The 19064-nt window shown below is 38.8% G+C and overlaps 1 protein-coding gene across 1 annotated transcript in view; it reads right to left on the minus strand.

The window, feature by feature from the left end:
* Positions 1-203: 203 nt before the first annotated feature.
* LOC146329223 (cGMP-inhibited 3',5'-cyclic phosphodiesterase 3A-like) overlaps positions 204-19064 on the minus strand; it is an 89011-nt gene continuing 70150 nt past the window's right edge. Inside the window, exons 10-16 of the mRNA XM_084718157.1 lie at positions 17423-17534; positions 13832-13939; positions 12342-12541; positions 10121-10324; positions 9788-9949; positions 3208-3475; positions 204-728 (exon numbers count right to left, since the gene is read on the minus strand). Of these exons, the coding sequence (XP_084574283.1) occupies positions 412-728; positions 3208-3475; positions 9788-9949; positions 10121-10324; positions 12342-12541; positions 13832-13939; positions 17423-17534 (1371 nt within the window). The 3' untranslated portion in view covers positions 204-411. The remainder of the gene's footprint in view (positions 729-3207; positions 3476-9787; positions 9950-10120; positions 10325-12341; positions 12542-13831; positions 13940-17422; positions 17535-19064) is intronic.

The following is a 19064-nucleotide window of genomic DNA, read 5'->3' on the forward strand; positions in this document are numbered from 1 at the left end:
GGGCTCGTGACAGTGTATTACTCACTGGTGGAGTGACTGGGGTTGGCCCATATAAGTGCAGGCTGGGCGGCCTGGGTGAGGGAAGGGCACCAGATCCAGACTAAAACAAATGCTACAATGAAAACAAATACAGTCCCAATCATTCTTTCTCATCTTCTGCCTCTACTCCTCAGTCGCTCCGTCTTTTGCTCGTCTCACCCCCCCTGCCCCCTCGTCAGATGAACTGGGCGTGCATCATCCCCCATCCTCAAACCCAGTTTTTGTTAGGCACATATTACCCAAAACATCTTCTACAGTGTTGTGTCGAAGTGATGTGCTGGCTACCATATCGAGTTAGGAAAGAAACAAACATTTTTTTTTTTTAGACAACGTTCAGATTCCTGCTTTAAGAGGAGGTCAAAGTTCACAACATCACTCTGGCTCCTCCTCTTTTTCCCCTGAAGTCTCTGATTGCGGAAGGATTTCCTCCTCCTCTATAGCCGGCACCTCTTCCCTTTCGTCCAGGCCGTTGGTGGACTCCTCCTCTTTGCTTGCTTGCTCCTCCTCTTCCTCGTGGATGGCTGTGATTGGGTCGGCGGGGCTGCTGATGCAGTTCGGCTCCTCTTTCTCAGCCTCCTCCTGGACCTCTGTGGCGAGGACTCTTTTCCACATTTCGTGGTTTTCCAGAAGATGCTGTGTGATCTGGCAAAACACTTTCCTCTGGTTGACCTTTTTGGTTTCTTGCCGCTCTGCCACAGATACAAAGAACACAGTTATTGCCAAGTTAGTGAGAAAGTTGGGCATGACCTCACTTTCTTGCCAAGAATTAGATGAAAGGACAGTGATGGACAGTAGTGAAGTACATTTACTTGAGTACTGTACTTAAGTACATTTTTTGAGAATCTGTACTTTACTTGAGTATTTGTTTTTTTTTGGAAACTTATTACTTTCACTCATTCACATTTCAAAGACAAATATTGTACTTTTGACTCCACTACATTTCTAGGAAGGTTGTTGTTACTTTTTGACTAAGCTTTGAAGTCAGCTGTTGGTGTTTTTTTCTTTTCTAAAATGCAATTGGTCACATGCTGTGATCCTCACAGAAAGAAACCAATCACAGTAGCTCCTCTCAAAGCAGAAATACGTCCAGGCGCTCTGTAACAAGCACAAGCAAGTTCTCCCTCTTTCATTCAAACAAAAAGCGGTAATGGTGACCACAGGAGAAAAACAAAATTAAATCTCAAGATGTTATTATAATTACTCATTATTCCAGGTAGCTTTTAAAGTTGGATTGTTTTTATTGGGGTGAAAAATATGACATAATTCATGTATATATACTGCCTCTGAAGACAGAAAGAAATCTCAGTTATTTAACAGACTTGGAGAAATCCTTACAGTTGGCTTCAATCTGCTTTTATGCAGTGATTTTAATACAGTTATATCAGAAAATGACAACAGCTGTCTTTTTTGTTTTTGATTGTATTTCTATACTGAAGTTTTTATAGGTGTTTCTATAGACTTTGTGTAGCAGAGTGGTTCTACAAGCATCAGTGCATCATTAGATGGTTTCAGAGAGTTACAAGCTTCTGTAAATGCACCATGATAACAATACAGCATGTATTGATATTACAAAATGTACTTTGTAATTTGTACTTTTGAATACTTAAGTATTTTTAAAAACATGTACTTTTGAATACTTAAGTATTTTTAAAAGCAAGTACTCTAGTACTTTAACTCAAGTAAAAATTTGACTGCGCAACTTTCACTTGTAGTTGAGTAATATTTGACCAGGAGTATCTGTACTTTGACTCAAGTACTGGGGTTGAGTACTTTGTCCACCACTGTGAAAGGATTGATACCACCCACATGACTGTACAATAAAAATATAATATGTACTATTTCTCCATTAAAACATCTAAACAGCAAACCAAGCTTTCCTTTTCTCTGTATGTTGAAGGTGTGCAGGAGGCACAGGAGGCAGGAAAGTTTGGCAGGCTTAGCAACAGTAACTAAGGAGGGCGGTGCTTAGCAAAGGGTCAATTTGTTGCTATATACCACCAGAGAGTGAGGAAGGAAGTTTGCGAACATGTCTAAACATAACTTGTGGACAACAACTCCCACAATGACGTGGCAGATTTGACAAAATTCATGCCTCTTTCCATCAAAACTTTCCCTAAGAAACAGGAATTCTCCGTTCCAGAGAGTCTGGTTTGGTGTAGCTGTATTGTCCGTGTGGAAACAGTAGACCTTTGGAGTCATGGGAGTTATCCACACTGTACAGTGCCAGAATCAGGTTGTTGTAGTGAAAGTAAAAAAAAAAAAAAAGGTGTGAAACCAGTCATAAACTGGGAGAGCTATGGAAGGATTGTGATCCCAGGGTCTCCTGGGAAATCGGGTGTATTGGCAAGTATGCACATGAACCCACACTACTACTACTACTCATGACGTCCTCAATATTTTGTTGTTTTAATTTAGTATTGCATGTTTAAATATGGCGCTACAGCCAAGAGATGGTTAGCTCAGCTTAGCATAAAGAGTTTAATCAGTGTGAAAGACACACTGTCTGTGTGGCTAAAGTGAAAACACATCTGCCAGCATCTGGAGGGTCATGTGCCGAACTTTTCCCTGACTGGGCAAACTGTTTTGGCAGGTTAAAGAAATATATAGATATATGTTTGTGTGTGTGAGCTTTCCACACTTCCAGTCTTTATGCTCGGCTAAGCTAACTGTCTCTTGACTCTAGTTTCATATTATCATGGGCACATATGAGAGTGGATTTTAATCTTCTAACTTTACTCTCAGCAAATCGTCCCAAAATGTCAAACTGTCCATTCAGATGTCCCGTTCAGGAAGTATGTTAGCTATGTAACAACTAATCACTAGTCCTTTTTCATGGTCACCTTCCCTGTGGGCATTCTCTCTAAGTATGTCAGAGTATGTCCAGTGGTTCAAAGACCTTTTAATAAATGTAAATAAAACTATTTGTATTAAAAAACAGTAAAAATCAAATGCTTTTTGCATAACAATTCTGAAATTTACAGCTCACCTGTAAACTAATTTGAATGGGCCAAATACCATAGATTGAGAAGTGACTAGTTATACAGTAACTCTACACCATGTGCTGCTTTTAAATGTGCTCTTGTGCACATCAATGTGTTGAAACCAACACAACCATATGTAATCAGCAGGACACTTTCTGCGTTATGAATGATCAAGAGGTCGACCTACGGGAGGTGTCAGAACTTGTTGATGCATCCTCGTCCGCTATATCCTCCTCTTCCTCTTCTGTATCTTGTCCCTCCTTCGCCTCTTCCGGCTCCGTCTCTTCCTCAGGTGGGTCAACCCAGCGTCCCGGCATGAGGGCAGCCGAGTCGTAGGAAGAGCACAGAGGTCCCACTATGTGAGTGATGAACGACTCCTGTAGCTTAGCGAGCTGCGGAGCCGACCGGTCCATGAACGGGCTGATGGGAAGGCCCAGGCTTGCTTCTTCGTCACCCTACATGGGTACAAACATGGCAATAACATTTATGATGATTTATGATAGATGTGTATTTATATTATATAATGATGAGATTTTAATTAAGAGAGAACTTTTCCACTGCTCCACATTTCTATACCCCCAAGACCAAAAAAATTATGTGTTTAGACAATCTATAGTGCGTCTAAGGTGCATGATGCATTTAGAGCATGTCCAACTTGCTATCTAAACAGCGCACAAAGTAAAGACACAAAGAGGTTTTATTTTGTCTCTTAATTAATCAAAGGTGTGTTTTGAGCATAACATGAATGAAACTAGTCAGAGTGTCATCTCTCATTCCCTTTCACAGCCAAGTGTACCTGCCTGATGGACTCGGCAGGTTGGAGGAGCAAACGGAGATGTGAAATGTGAAGACACTGCGTCTCCCCTTGTCCCAGCTGTATGTGTGCGCATTATTGCATGATCTGAGCCACAGAGGGACGACTGCTCTGACATTACAGCGCACATTAAAATATTATGCGCACATTTTTGTTTCCATGCGCGCATAATGCCACTTTGGCAAATATTGTTATTAATTAAGCAGGAAAACTGAAATCTGTAGTTATAAACAGAGACAGAGAAAGCTCTCCAAAGGAAAGAAGACATTTTTAAGACAGCTTTTGTTGGATCAATGGCACAGTCGGTTTCTGCTGCCTCAAGGTAGCAATGACCTGACCACACTTCATTTTAAGACCAACACACCCATGGCCGCAGCACGAGTACACTTGCTGCCTACGCAGTGTGGGTGCCAGGTGAGAAAATGACAACTGCATCCTTCAGAAAATAGCAATGACAACTACGCTGCACTGTGTGCCACTTTGTGCTAGAGAACCTCTTTTATAAAGCAATTTTTTTCAGTCTACTGAACATAAATTCATAAGAATTCATGAGGTACTTGAATTAAAACTTATCTTAAAATTAGACTTCTGTCTGTCCAGTTAATGTGACTTTCAACAACTAAAATCTGATTTTATCATACATGGATGAAGATATTTTTCTTTATTATTAATTTAAAAATGTCTTCTTGGATGTTTAAAGGGATTTACTGGCAGATTATGGCAGAAATGCAATATAATATGCAGAAGTATGTTTTCATTGGTGTTACATCACCTGATAATTAACACATGTTGTGTTTTCCTCATCATAGAATCAGTCCCTTATGTCTACAGAAGACGCGGGTTGAACAAAGAACAGAGCACAGAGCGAAGGATAGATGAGAGGAAACTGAAGATTGACACACTGCAGACCTGATAAATGCATTCAAAAATAGGTCAGTCCTGTCTGTTTGCTTTGTTACTGGACCGCAGTGTCATTTACAAAATAAAACATGGAATGATTACCTGTCATAAAGAATAAAGCACAGGCCACTGAATTAATTAAAATAATGATTGACAACCTTTATGTTTAAAACTTGCAACTGTACATCACTATACTGCTCGCATCATCCTCCCCTTCCAAATCCCCCTAAATCTTACATACTGGACCTTTAAGACAAGCACTGTGTTATACAAATTGAATTATTTATTACATATATTGTGTTGTATAGATATTAAACATTTAGATAAACAATATGTAATGTTCTGCATCAGATATACATTTTGTCCTCTGAACTGCTCCACTGGAAGCACAGACCCGTATACACTTCCCTCCGGGAACAATCTCGTGAAAGTAGGTCAAGAGGACTACAAATAGAAAAACATCAGTTGAAACTATGGCTCATCTGTACGCATCAACCATATAAATGAGACAATCAGCTGAGATATGGCGCAGTAACTGGGATTGTAATCTGTGTATTTGTTACTCAGAAGGTCACCCTATGAATACTGATATAAATGTTGGACGAAAATGGACTAATTATTACTAACTAATTGCACTACATAGACAAGAACCACAACATGTCCTAACAACATATCAGATGTTTGTGATTGTATTTGTTAGAGGACATACTGTTCCTTCCTCGTCTTTAACGTATTTGTCATTCATGCCTTTTCCCTTTTTCTGCTTTGCATCCACTGAAAGAAAGCTATAATGAATGCATATTCTGGATAGCCAGTGTTGTGATCTCATCATTTATTCTGTTTATTGCACCCCTGGTGGCGTTCATGTTCACCCACACTAACACCATGTTTACACTAACCTTTAAAATACATCAGTTCATCTGTTCTTATCTGACAATAAGATTACTCTTATAAATTATTTATAAATGGTTTATAATCAAATTATATGTAATGAATCATTAATAAGCTGTTCAACACATTAGATAAAAATGGCGACAGTGACCTGTTGCTGGTCAAATAGTGAACTCATGTTTATGTGTCCTCTTAAGCCTCAGGTCTCATTGCTCACTTTGTCTTCTCCATCAGCAGCATTTATACCTGTCAGCTTCATCAGATATTCATTAATAAATTGTTGGCATTTAACCACCATCAGTGTGTCCTAATGGTCAAAAATTTAATTTGCCATATCAAATTAACATATCAAATTACCAGATTCTAACATTAAAGCTTTGGCAAAATTGTATTTTCAGCAGCACCGTTTTATACTTTGCAACAAGGCTCCCTTTGCAGATTGACCCTTTCTTTCTAAGTCCCGCCTCTTTTCACCCTTTGTTCCAATAACAGTTCAGCAACCTTAGTACCTTGGTCAACTTGCTTCTTTCTTGTTTCATGTACTTGAATATGTTATGTGCTCGGCTTCTCAACGTTCACATTTTGAAGACTGTAAAAATATGTTACTAGGGAACCTGTAAAAGCAACATATTCACATCTTAAAGGTATAACAACAACAGCAACATTTTCCTGGAGAAAAAAAACAATGTATAGAGCATTCTTGCATCATCCCTTTCAGTCATAACTTATGACACACTAGAAGTGTGTGGTGGTGTCTGTATCTGCAGAGACTCTGCCCTCAACCTGTATTTCCTTATTTTTATTTTTATTTTTTATTTTTTTTGTGCTGAGGACATTTCACCAACCCAAAATGTTGGTATTTGCTGTGCTGATGCGTCTACGAACAGTTCAGCCAAATCCTACTGACTCACCTGTAAGTTAGCTAATGTTAGCAACACAATATTACATAACACTAGCTAACTAGCTAGCTAATCTGCATTAATCAATAGCTAGCCAATTAACATTTTGCCAACATTAGCTTAATTAAAATGTAACACTATATGTCACTTTTACGGGAAAAGGAGAAAGTTGACTGAGGTAACAAGTTTGCTCAACTGTTATTGGAGCACAGAGCAAAAAGGGGCGGGACTTAGAAAAGATTGGTTATAAATGTTAGTAACTAATTAGAAAAATTAATGAGTAGTAAGCAGTAACTGCCAAATCATGAGCCCACATCTATGTATAAAAACTATACAATTTACAACTGTTAATTAATTATTATTATTATTTACAACTTAATTAATAACTTAATTATAAAACCATTTGTAAATTAGTAAAAAATATCTTGACTTTGTTCATTTTATCACCAAAATGTAAATAAATGGATCTTATTTTGGAATATTTTCCATACTTTCCACCGTTTCTTGACAATAAAGGTGGTTTATGTTGCAGAACGTCTGATGTGAAATTCATTGTGACGCACTTTCATACATTGTGAGAGTCATGTATTTTGCCTTTGTGTTTGTTTTCTGATGTCAGGGCTTTTAAAGCAATTCAGTAGGAGGACAGAGGGGCAAGGGCTCCAATTGCTATGGCAACCTGAAACCTGGATGGCGTGGTTCATGTAAGAGGTGAGTGTACATACGTATAGTGAGAGCATGAGCGTGCAGAGAAAACTGTTAATCATAAGCAGAGATTCCTTATGATTTGAACATTAAAGTGTTGCTTTGCAGAGAATAACGTCAATGCATGTGTGTGTGTGTGTGTGTGAGTGTATGTGTGTACAATAAATACGTGTGTGTGCTGACTCTCTTGGCACCGCGAGGCTCAGTTCCATCCCTGTGATCTTCCTCTGAGTGACTGTGAATGAGTGCTGTCAAAGATGACTCATTTAGGTCATCCGTCTCCCCTCTGAAGAGAAAAACATACACACACCCTCTCTTACGTCACCCGCCTCACTCCTCCCCCCCCATACATAATTCTCAAAGCTATTATGAGAATTGAACAGAAGGTTTGAGAGGAGTAGCAGAATGCTCAGCCTCGGAAGCAGATCGGATCAGAGGGCGGACGTTTTCCTCAGTAATCATCACGTGTGATTTGTGTTTTCTAGCTGCCACTCAGTAGACACACACACCCCTTCATTAAAAACGGACAGACAAACAAAATAAAAAGAACCAGCCTGGCATTTTAAGAAGAGTGAATATCATGGATATCACCGACTGCAGTGCATAAAATTTCCTCAATTATAGCTTAAAGGGCTCAAATTAGTGCTATTCTACTTACAACATGTCGTTGCTAGGCAAGTAATCATATCTCTCCGGCTAATCAGATTTGATCTTTATCGACCTGCTCGGCACTGACTGACCTGAACAATGAGAGCCGGCATTAGTTAAGAACGGGATTTGTTGCCAGGCATCCATCTACAGTAATCTTTAACAAATTCATGAGCTAGAAGGAAAGTGTTTTGACTATTCTGTTTGTGTTTCCGAGAGTTCATCCAGGTGCACGTGTCAAACTCCGCTGAGGGGCTCCTGAGCATGAAGCTAAGTCTCCGTCATCATACGGAGGTGCTGCTACGCAGATGAGCCTGAAAATAAATGAGGACTTTACTTTGAAGTTTTTAGTTTTTACATGTAACTTTTAAGTTAAATGTGCAATATGTAAGTTTTACTTTAAAACAATAACAGATGTAGTTTGATGACATCTGAAAAAAAACCCTTATCGTCCGAAACTCCCTTAATGTTATTATTATTATATATTATTATAGACCTTTTCTATGATGTTCCTTACAGTGTGGGTGCCATAGGTGTCCTAATTTGGTATTCTGGGGGAATTTTTTATGAGCTCTCCTGTTGTCAAAATGGTTAAAATTTGCAGTAAATTTGCCTAATAAATGGTATCAACTTGACTCCATTTGTGCCACTGTTACACTTAATTTTGGCATTTACTGTTATATATATGCTATAATCACTTGTGATCTAACAGCATGCAATTTGTAATTTTCCTCTAACCTCATTTTCAGTTTCTACACTTTACATTTTTTTCCACTTCTGTTAGAAACAGTTTTTGCACATTTTTTTTTAGTTAAGTGGGTGGGTATTATTCAGTGTAACTTGCAGGCTGAATATTTTACTGGGTTCACAGTTTAAGTATAATGAAGAATATCCTGTGAAAGTTTAGTGCATGTTCAATGAAACGTAAAAGGCAGAAACTGAGAGAGAAAAGTTTGCATTTTGAGCAGCTCCCATTCTTCCAACAATGTGTCATACTGTGTAGTTTGAGACAGAGGCTCTCCCAGCTGCAGCACACTGTGTGTAGGTGCTAATTAATCTGAGAAGCTGTCATCATTTAATTCATTTGTTTGTTTGTTTTTTCACTGGTTTTGCTTTGCGTTTTTGATTTTTCGTCTTTTTGTTCTGCTCCTACTTTATGCTAATCCCATACACTTTTGGGAAAAAGCATGCAGTTATTTGCATCTAGTATAAATGTTGAATTTTTTGTCTGTTCTATTTGAATATTTCTGCACACTGGGGTCCCTAAACAGTATTGGGACTAAATAAATTACCAAGAAAGCTGAGACTCTTGTGTATTTGAATTCCTGTGTGATTTTATTATTGTATTATTGTGAGGACAGTATTTCATTGTAAAATAACCTATAGTAACCTCAAAGATAATCACAGCCTTCAGGAGAGGATGGATGGCTTTCCTACTTTTATTGACAATAATCTCTAACAGCATGAATTTTTCTATGATGTTTCTCAAGGTCTTAGAGTCTTACTGTGTTTTTGGAGGAAGTTTTGACCAGTTTTATCCACTCTACAGATCCAAATCTCTGTACTATATTGTATTTACTTTATGACTCTCCATTCGTGCCACTATTACACTTAATTTTAGCATCTATTGTCATGCTGTGATCATCATTTAGCTTCTTAACAGCAAAATTAGATCGATTTGCTTTTAATTTACAAACTTGTGAAAGTGGGCACTAAAGTTCTCAGTTTGATTTTATGTAAATGTATATATTTTGTCATTTTATGAGCCTCTAACCTCATTTTTTCAGTTTCTGCATGGGTGGATATTATTGGTATTATTCAGTGCTTAAAGTACATCTATCTAAATCCTAATAACTCTGACAGTGATGGTTTTTCTCCAGAAATCAGATTGCAGAGATTTCTAAGCTCACTTGTTCATAGAATTCATTGACGATCCCCTCCGTCCACTGCAGGTGCAGCTCTTTACACTTCAGCGGTCCATTGACATCAGCCAGCTTGATGCACATCTGGCACACCAGCAATCGGTCGTTTTCGTTAGTCCAATCAATGCCAGACACTCCTTCATCACCCACCTGTGGAGATGTGCACAAGAAGGTTTGTGTAAAGAAAAAAAAACAGGTATGGATTGTGAAGAATTCCAGATACAGATTGGTTGTCAGAAAGGACAATCTAGGACAAAAGACCATTTTTATCAAGAGAATAGAACAATATATTTGTTTTTTTAGTGGTATTTCAATTGTTACCTTTGCATTAAACTCTGCTAAGAAGTCGAAGTGCTTTTTGAGGTCGGTGGCCAGGATGGCTTCAATGACGAGGAAGCGGAAGCGCTTGAACTCCACATGTTCAAGGTTAACCAGGAAGTTATACTCAGGTCGAGACATGAAGAGGTTCCACGCTGAAGCTGCATGGTGATTTTCCAACACCGATCGATCGTTGTATAGAAGAGCCTGCAGCGGGAGGCCAAGAGGAGAAAGACACATTCAGTCTCATTATTCAACATGTAGATTCATGTGTTTCACATTCACAGCTTCATTTAGATTGTGATGTGGGCTGAAGAAATTAAAAATACAATTAATTATCACATTGCACCGCACTGTGATAATGTCAAGCTGTTTTAAGCTGTTGTGAGATATGAATACTCATGTTGTGTGTCATATTTCTCCCGAGGGTGACCAAATGAGAATGGGTGAACTTCAGGACAAGGGAGTTGAGCATGGGTGTGTCACGTCAGAGGGATTACAATGTGGAGAATAATTCAGAGCAGAGGTTTTCACAGTGGGAGGTGGACCTCCCAAGTAGGGCTTCATACATTTTCAGGGCAGGTGGATGGAAGTGAAACTATATTATATTACTTATTATGGATGAATACTAGAAGGAAAGTGCTGCTCAGGTCTGTCTGTTGATTATCTTGAGTAACTGGGTTATGATTTCTGGAAAGCGACACTGGTTTTGAATTTTTAAAACATATTTTTTTGGGCGCTTTAAGCCCCACAAGCCAAGTAGCATTATTCCCATTACACAGGAGAGAAGGCAGACATCTCTGCAAAACTCTGCAACTCACACCAAAAAAATCTAGACTATTAAATAGCACTACAGGCCAGGGACAAATGTGTAATTTTAGGGTGAACTGTCCCTTTAAGCTGCATTTTAAGCTCAAACAATGTAATTATAGTGATCTGCAGCCTGCGTAACATTTCATAAACAGACACTGTCTTCAAGCCTTGTTGTGAGCTTAACGTGCTTAAGTTGATGTCTCAGCCTGTTAATGTGCATCATGTAGATTTCTGATATTAGGTTTATCAATCACAATGTGATTTATCTTCTGCAGCATCTGGAGCTGATTGATGAGGAAATTTCCACACAGCAGCTGGTGCCCTGCAACACATGGCTGATTCAACATGATAGCTGGAGTTGGGCTCTGGATGCAGTTTTGGTTTGGATTAAGTTTATTTTTATCATATTCCAATTTAAGAGCTTAGTGTTTGTTGAGAGTGATCTGATTCACACTCTGCATTCACACAAATACATAGTTTTCATATGAGTGGGCTGACTGAAATAGCAGTTGTTGTAAAGGGTTACTTTAACTTACCGACAAAAAAAAGATCGGAACAGAAAATAAATTAGACTGCAAGACTGCATTTATCCCCATCAGACAACAGATGGTGAAGCACCTACTGCAATGCCACCACAGCTGCTAGATGCACCCAGCAGAGATTTGCAAAGCTCCGTCAACATTAACATGACCCCAACATATGTTGTCCTGAGCTGAAACAAGATTTCAAACTGAAGCAGTTGTATAAAACAGAGCAGACAAAAAAAATCGAATTATTTTCCTGCAGTTGTTTGTCTCCACCAACCAGTCAAGTTACAGTTTACATCTATGTGAGTACAGACTCAAAAAATGTGTGTAGTGAAGACTCTGAAGGAATTTAATATGGAGCCTACCACTATATTGACCTGAAACGTTGAAGAAATGTAATAAAATAAGTGGGGTTATTTTTGGCAAAATGGAAGTTAACTACACATGTGTGATTCCAGTGAATAATTTCCAGTTAGAAACATGCTGTCTTCACTTAGACTATTTTTAGAGAGGAGAAGAGGGGACTGATGGAGAGCTGAACATTATGACTTCACAGTGAAGCTGACCTTTGACATTTTGGATCTAATAGGTCACAAAGGTAACAAAACAACTGATTTTCAAAAAACTGTGAACCACAGAGGTCCTTCAGCGTACACTCACGAATGTGCAAAAAAAAAAATCAAGATTCATCAAGATTAAGATTACCTCTAGAAAAGCTGTAGGTTCAATGATCATGGACGCACACACTCACTCACTCACACACTGAAGTGATTACATGATCCCCTCTCGGTTTACGCCTGGCGGGTTTAATGATCTTCATTATCCATCACTGCTACCTCAGTTAATCCACCATCACCTCCTGAAGCACACCTACATGTATTTACCTGTGGTGCACTGGTAGCTACTAGGAAGGCGTTGGTTCTCCCAGGATGGTCGTAGTCGTGCATGGCAGCAGCTACATACAGGGCCATGAGCTCCAGGCCAGGGATCAGGCCAGCCAGGGAGTTGTAGCTTTCCTCCAGCACAGAGTTCATCTTGGACACCAGGAAGCCCGTGGCGCCAGGCGTGATGCCATTCTCTGTGTCTACGAGAAAAAAAAACAACAGCTCATGCACCAGCCACTGCTCTTTGCTCACATGCTTCCACCTCATTACTTTAAGGCGGTTTAACTTTAAGCATTCCACCTCCTCTACAGCGTTGATAAGCAGAATGTTGACTGTGAAATGAGTCATAAATGACAAAACAGGTGTGCAATCAGAGAGGCAGTGGGGAGCCAGAATACTTTCACATCAGTGGATTAAGGATTTATTTAAAACCATAGCTCCTGATTTTTGAACAGTGGAAAGACAATCCAAGACGTTTTATTTTGTTTCAGTCGACTCAGAGGATGAATTTTACGATGAGTTGAGAAGGCAATTAAAGGAGCAATATATGGCAGTTATGCATGCTAAACCCTATTCAATATAGATCTATAGTTGACTCAGGTTTTTCCCTCTGCCCCCTCCTCTCAGACTTGAGGAAGCTCAGGCAGGCTGCAGGAACACTGCAGGAGCGCAGGACGCACGCAACATCGTGAATTGACAATGACAAGCGAGGATGAGTCCTCCACTGTAAGCTGATCAGCTGCTAATAACTGTCAGTTGTGTGTCACTGTAAAGTTCAACCCGTTATCCTGAAAACAAAAGCCCACTGCTCCGAAAATACACACTCCGGACTTTGAGTTCAGTGAGTGCCTGTCTCACTGCCAGACCCCATTAACAAATTGCTCAGTTTAAGCATTGTAAACCAACCTATCTATTTTCAGTTCAATTCAATTCAAACTTTATTAGAGACTCAAGGTCCAGATCAAAGGCAGACATTACACATAATATAATTTGTCTTTGAGTGCATGTTTTGTAACTCCATTTTTTGCCTTGTTTTGAAATCCTCCGTCTATGAGTGTCTGTGTCACTGATATGCCTGTTGTATTAAATGGTTTATCCAGAGAAGAATAATGACAACACTGAGTTTCCCCCAGTTACAGGCAGACAAGAAGGGGCAGAGAACGTTGAAACAGAGAAAACATTTTTGGCAAATTAAACAGGATGTTGGATTTGTTCTCTTTTTGCAAAATAATTAGTTTGCAACATTTTAGAGGGGACGTTGTAATTTATGTTCGACGTCTCACTGCTTCAGCAACAGGACAAAAGGCTGATTTGGTTGACAAAGAAGAGTGATTTACAGCTAATAAATCTATTATTTATACCGCTTAAGCCAATCAAAAAGCTGCTGCCAGAGTCTAAAACTGGAAACAAAAAAAAAGTAGATTTTAAATTTCCCAGAATAAGGGTAAGAGAGAACGTTCTTCCAGCAGGTTGTTGTCAAAAGTCCTCACCTGTGTGTATCCCGTTCTCAGTGAGCAGGGTGGGCAGACCAGGCACAGGCTGAGTGGTGAGGTACCACACAGCGTGCAGCACGTCAGTGGCATGGATCCGGTTGTGATCTGAGGAGAGTGAAAGAAAATGCTGATTCATGCCAGTGGAGGGCAGTAAGACTGCTGTGAAGAAATCCCAGCTGGACCTGGAAACATCAGACACTAAAGCAACACTGATGCTGAAGTAATGGTTTTCTGAATTTTGTCATAAGTCTGTTTAAAGTGTTGAAAGTGTTGACCCATAATTAAATATGAGAGAACACAATATGGATAGGTACTACTGTGTTATTGGGCATCTGTAAGTTACAATAATTCAATTCAAACTTTATTTTGGACCCACAAGAGGGTCCACAGTAATAAAAACAAAAGAAAAGAAAAGAACAGAAAGACAAAAAAAAAGAGAGCAGCAATTCATCAGTCAATTTAAACAGTTTATATGTAGACTATCACAGGAACTATTTTCTTTCTAGTAGAAAGAAAGTAGTTCCAGTTGATTCTTCTGCAGAAAGAAAGTAGATCCTTCATGAAAGTGCTCGCATCAAGGTCTGTGGTCATGAGTAACCAGGTCACGATTTCTGGAAAGACACGTTGCTATTGAGCTTTTCCAATGTATTTTTTTTTACCTCTTTAAGCACCATAAGCTGAGTACCATTTATTTCCATTATGTTGGATAGACAGCAGACATATGTACGGCTGTATCTCCAAAGCTCTGCAACTCACATCAAAACGATGTAGATGGGTAAACAGCTCTACACACCAGAGGAAAAAAATATGTATTTTTGATTTTGGGGTGCACTGTCCCTTTAATGTCATAATCTTTGCCATAGTGTGAGTGTACCTTTAATAACTGCAGCAGCCCAGTGCCAGTGGTGGACAAAGTACTCAACCCCAGTACTTGAGTATAGATATATAGATAAGTATAAGTATAGATACTCCTGGTCAAATATTACTCAACTACAAGTGAAAGTTGCTCAGTCACAATTTTACTTGAGTTAAAGTACTAGAGTACTTGCTTTTAAAAATACTTAAGTATTCAAAAGTACATGTTTTTAAAAAATATTTAAGTATTCAAAAGTACAAATTACAAAGTACATTTTCTAATATCAATACATGCTGTATTGTTTTCATGATGCATTTACAGAAGCTTGTAACTCTCTGAAACCATCTAATGATGCACTGATGTTCTTGTAGAACCACTCTGCTACACAAAGTCTATAGAAACACCTATAAAAACTTCAGTATAGAAACAATCAAAACAAAAAGGACAGCTGTTGTCATTTTCTGATATAACTGTATTAAAATCACTGCATAAAATTAGATTGAAGCCAACTGTAAGGATTTCTCCAAGTCTGTTAAATAACTGAGATTTCTTTCTGTCTTCAGAGGCAGTATATATACATGAATTATGTGGTATTTTTCACCCTGATAAAAACAATCCAACTTTAAAAGCTACCTGGAACAATTAATAATTATAATAACATCTTGAGATTTAATTTTTTTCTTTCTCCTGCTGTCACCATTACCGCTTTTTGTTTGAATGAAAGAGGGAGAACTTGCTTGTGCTTGTTACAGAGCGCCTGGACGTATTTCTGCTTTGAGAGGAGCTACTGTGATTGGTTTCTTTCTGTGAGGATCGCAGCATGTGACCAATTACATTTTAGAAAAGAAAAAAACACCAACAGCTGACTTCAAAGCTCAGTCAAAAAGTAACAACAACCTTCCTAGAAATGTAGTGGAGTCAAAAGTACAATATTTGTCTTTGAAATGTAGTGGAGTAAAAGTCAGAAGTTTTCAAAAAAACAAATACTCATGTAAAGTACAGATACTCAAAAAATATACTTAAGTACAGTACTCAAGTAAATGTACTTTGTTACTGTCCACCACTGCCCAGTACTATATAGAAATTAAATAACAAGGTCATTAGGATATGTAATACGTCTTCTATATAATCATCAAATCAAAAACCTTGGCAAGCATCAATATTTAGATGAAGGACCCAATTTAACCTGCATTGTCTGCTGGGCACACCAGAAGAACAGCAATTTAATAATAATTATCTACCTTGGGACCACATACAATTTTTTAAGTAATTTTTCATGATTCAGTCTGTCAAAGGCCGTGGATGCATCAATAAAAAACATAGCTACAGTGGAATTGCGGCTTCCATATTTAGCAACTGTTTCCTTTAAGGCATAATTCCATGTTTTCTTTTAAAGCCAAACTGATTATCAGTGTAGAGAACAAACATTTCTTTCCAGCACTTTCGAAAGACCAATAGGTCTATAATTATCCACGCTGTTTAGTTTACCAGCTGAGCCTTTAATGACAGGAACAACACCGAGTGAAAAGGCTGTCGACTTGTTGCCTCGTCTGACTGAGTGAGAGCTGTCCTTTTCGCAAAGATAATGTGGCTCGTACAGCTTTGTCAAGTTTTCTTGGTTTCGTGGTTTCGTGGTTTCATGGTTTCATGGTTTCGTGGTCACTCCTTTTCAAGCAGCAACAGGTAAAAATTCGCAGGGCATTTTTGGATGAAATAGTATTTTTGCAAGGGGTTGATATTAACTGATTGCAGTCAGTGGTTGCAAACTTAATATAATTTAAGATAATAAAATTGTATAATTTCTATATGAAATGGTATGCAGGATGAGTTAAAGGGACAGTTCAGCCCAAAATCACAAGAGCAATTTCATGTAGGAACTACTTTATTTCTACTATAGAAAGAAAATAGTTTCTACATGAAACTGATCACAATAAAATCTGTGGATTTTTTTGAGTATTTTGGTGGTGATTTCTGGAAAGGGACATTCCCGTTGACTTTTTTGGTGCTTTGAGCACCCCAAACCGAGTGCTGTGTACTTCCGTTATTTTCGAGAGAAGGCAGACATCTCTACAGCAGATATCTCAAAAAAGTCCTGAACAATCCATGTGCCTAAGAGGAAAAATATTTATTTTTGATTTTGGATTGAACTATCTCGTTAAGGCTCACATTTGTCTATTGGGGACTGGTAAAATTTAAATGACACACACTGGGCTGGGACTACTTTTTCTTATTTTTATAGGAAATAGACATGGTGGTCCATGGAAACATACAAGTAAAAATAAGTTGCCCCCTGAAACTGTGTTAAGAATAAAACTGGTCACAACCGCTTCAGCATAAATTATGCTGTAGATATTAATATTTCATTCAAAATGCACAAATCATGCAATCAAAAACACTATGACGCTAAACAGAAAAGTGTTTGGTCACATACTATCATCCAAATTCCTTTGAGAAACTCCAGAGCTCCTGCCAGCCAGCGACATCTCCAGTCTCAACATGAGCTGACATAAACACTGCGGTTAATTAGATAATTAAAGAAAATTTAACCAACATGAAACGTGATATTCTTGCCAGCTGTGAGCAACACGAGCATGCCACAGATTACTGAGGCAGAAAGTCAGCGGCCCCATGGTGGGGCTTGATTTCACTGACAAAGCAATGTATCCACCTTGTGGCAGAGAAAGGTAACGCTGGATCTCAAAAATTGATCAACATGGAGACGTTCTACTCACATGGGATGACCCTGTATCCGCTCTCCAGGGCGTGGAAGTAGTTCATGAACTCTGGTACGGGAATTTTAAAGGTCTCAAACAGACCTGTGTCCTCAAAGAGTCTATAGGTAACCTGTGAAATAACAAGGAAGGAGGAAACAAGCTGTGAATTATATTTTATTTCTGCAGAGGTGTAGATGTACATTTATTGTTGTTCTTGTTGCAAGCTTAAATGGACTGTTCACCATTAAATCAAAAATACTTATTTTTCACCTGGCCTGCAGTACTATTCATGCACCTAATATTTTTTTGGTCTGAGTTGCACAGTTACACAGCCCTCACTCTAATATCATAAAACTACAGTGTTGTGAAAAAGTGATTGCCCCCTAAACCTAATAACTGGTTGGGCCACCCTTAGCAGGAACAACTGCAATCAAGTGTTTGCGATAACTTGCAATGAGTCTCTTACAGCACTGTGGAGGGATTTTGGCCATTTTTTTTGAGCATGAACTGCCTTTTTAAGGTCATGCCACAGCCTCTCAATAGGATTCAGGTCAGGACTTTGACTAGGCCACTCCAAAGTCTTCATTTTGTTTTTCTTCAGCCATTCAGAGGTGGACTTGCTGGTGTGTTTTGGATCATTGTCCTGCTGCAGAACCCAAGTTTGTTTCAGCTTGAGGTCACAAACAGATGGCCGGACATTCTCCTTCAGGATTTTTTGGTAAACAGCAGAATTCATGGTTCCATTTATCACACCAGGTCCTGAAGCAGCAAAACAGCCCCAGACCATCACACTACCACCACCATATTTTACTGTTGGTATGATGTTCTTTTTCTGAAATGTGGTGTTACTTTTATGCCAGATGTAATGGGACACACACCTTCCAAAAAGTTCAACTTTTGTCTCGTCAGACCACAGAGTATTTTCCCAAAAGTCTCGGGGATCATCAAGATGTTTTCTGGCAAAATTGAGACAAGCCTTATTGTTCTTTTTGCTCAGCAGTGGTTTTCGTCTTGGAACTCTGCCATGCAGGCCATTTTTGTCCAGTCTCTTTCTTATGGTGGAGTCATGAACACTGATCTAACTGAGGCAAGTGAGGCCTGCAGTTCTTTGGGATGTTGTTGTCGGGTCTTTTGTGAACTCTTGGATGAGTCGTCGCTGCGCTCTTGGGGTAATTTTGGTCGGCTGGCCACTCCTGGGAAGGTTCACCACTGTTCCATGTTTTCGCCATTTGTGGATAATGGCTCTCACTGTGGTTCACTGGAGTCCCAAAGCTTTAGAAATGGCTTCATAACCTTTTCCAGACTGATAGATCTCAATTACTTTCTTTCTCATTTGTTCCTGAATTTCTTTAGATCTTGACATGATGTCTAGCTTTTGAGGATCTTTTGGTCTACTTCACTTTGTCAGGCAGGTCCTATTTAAGTGACTTCTTGATTGAGAACAGGTGTGGCTAGGTATGATAAACCACAGTTAAGTTATGTGTTAACAGGGGGGGCAATTACTTTTTCCACACAGGGCCATGTAGGTTTGGATTTTTTTTCTCCCTTAATAATAAAAACTATTTAAAAACTGCATTTTGTGTTTACTTGTGTTGTCTTTGACTAATATTGTTTGATAATGTGAAACATTTAAGTGTGACAAACATGCAAAAAAATAAGA

Source organism: Lutjanus erythropterus, chromosome 4, assembly GCF_056507025.1.
Source record: "Lutjanus erythropterus isolate fLutEry1 chromosome 4, fLutEry1.hap2, whole genome shotgun sequence".
Taxonomy (NCBI): Eukaryota; Metazoa; Chordata; class Actinopteri; order Lutjaniformes; family Lutjanidae; genus Lutjanus; species Lutjanus erythropterus.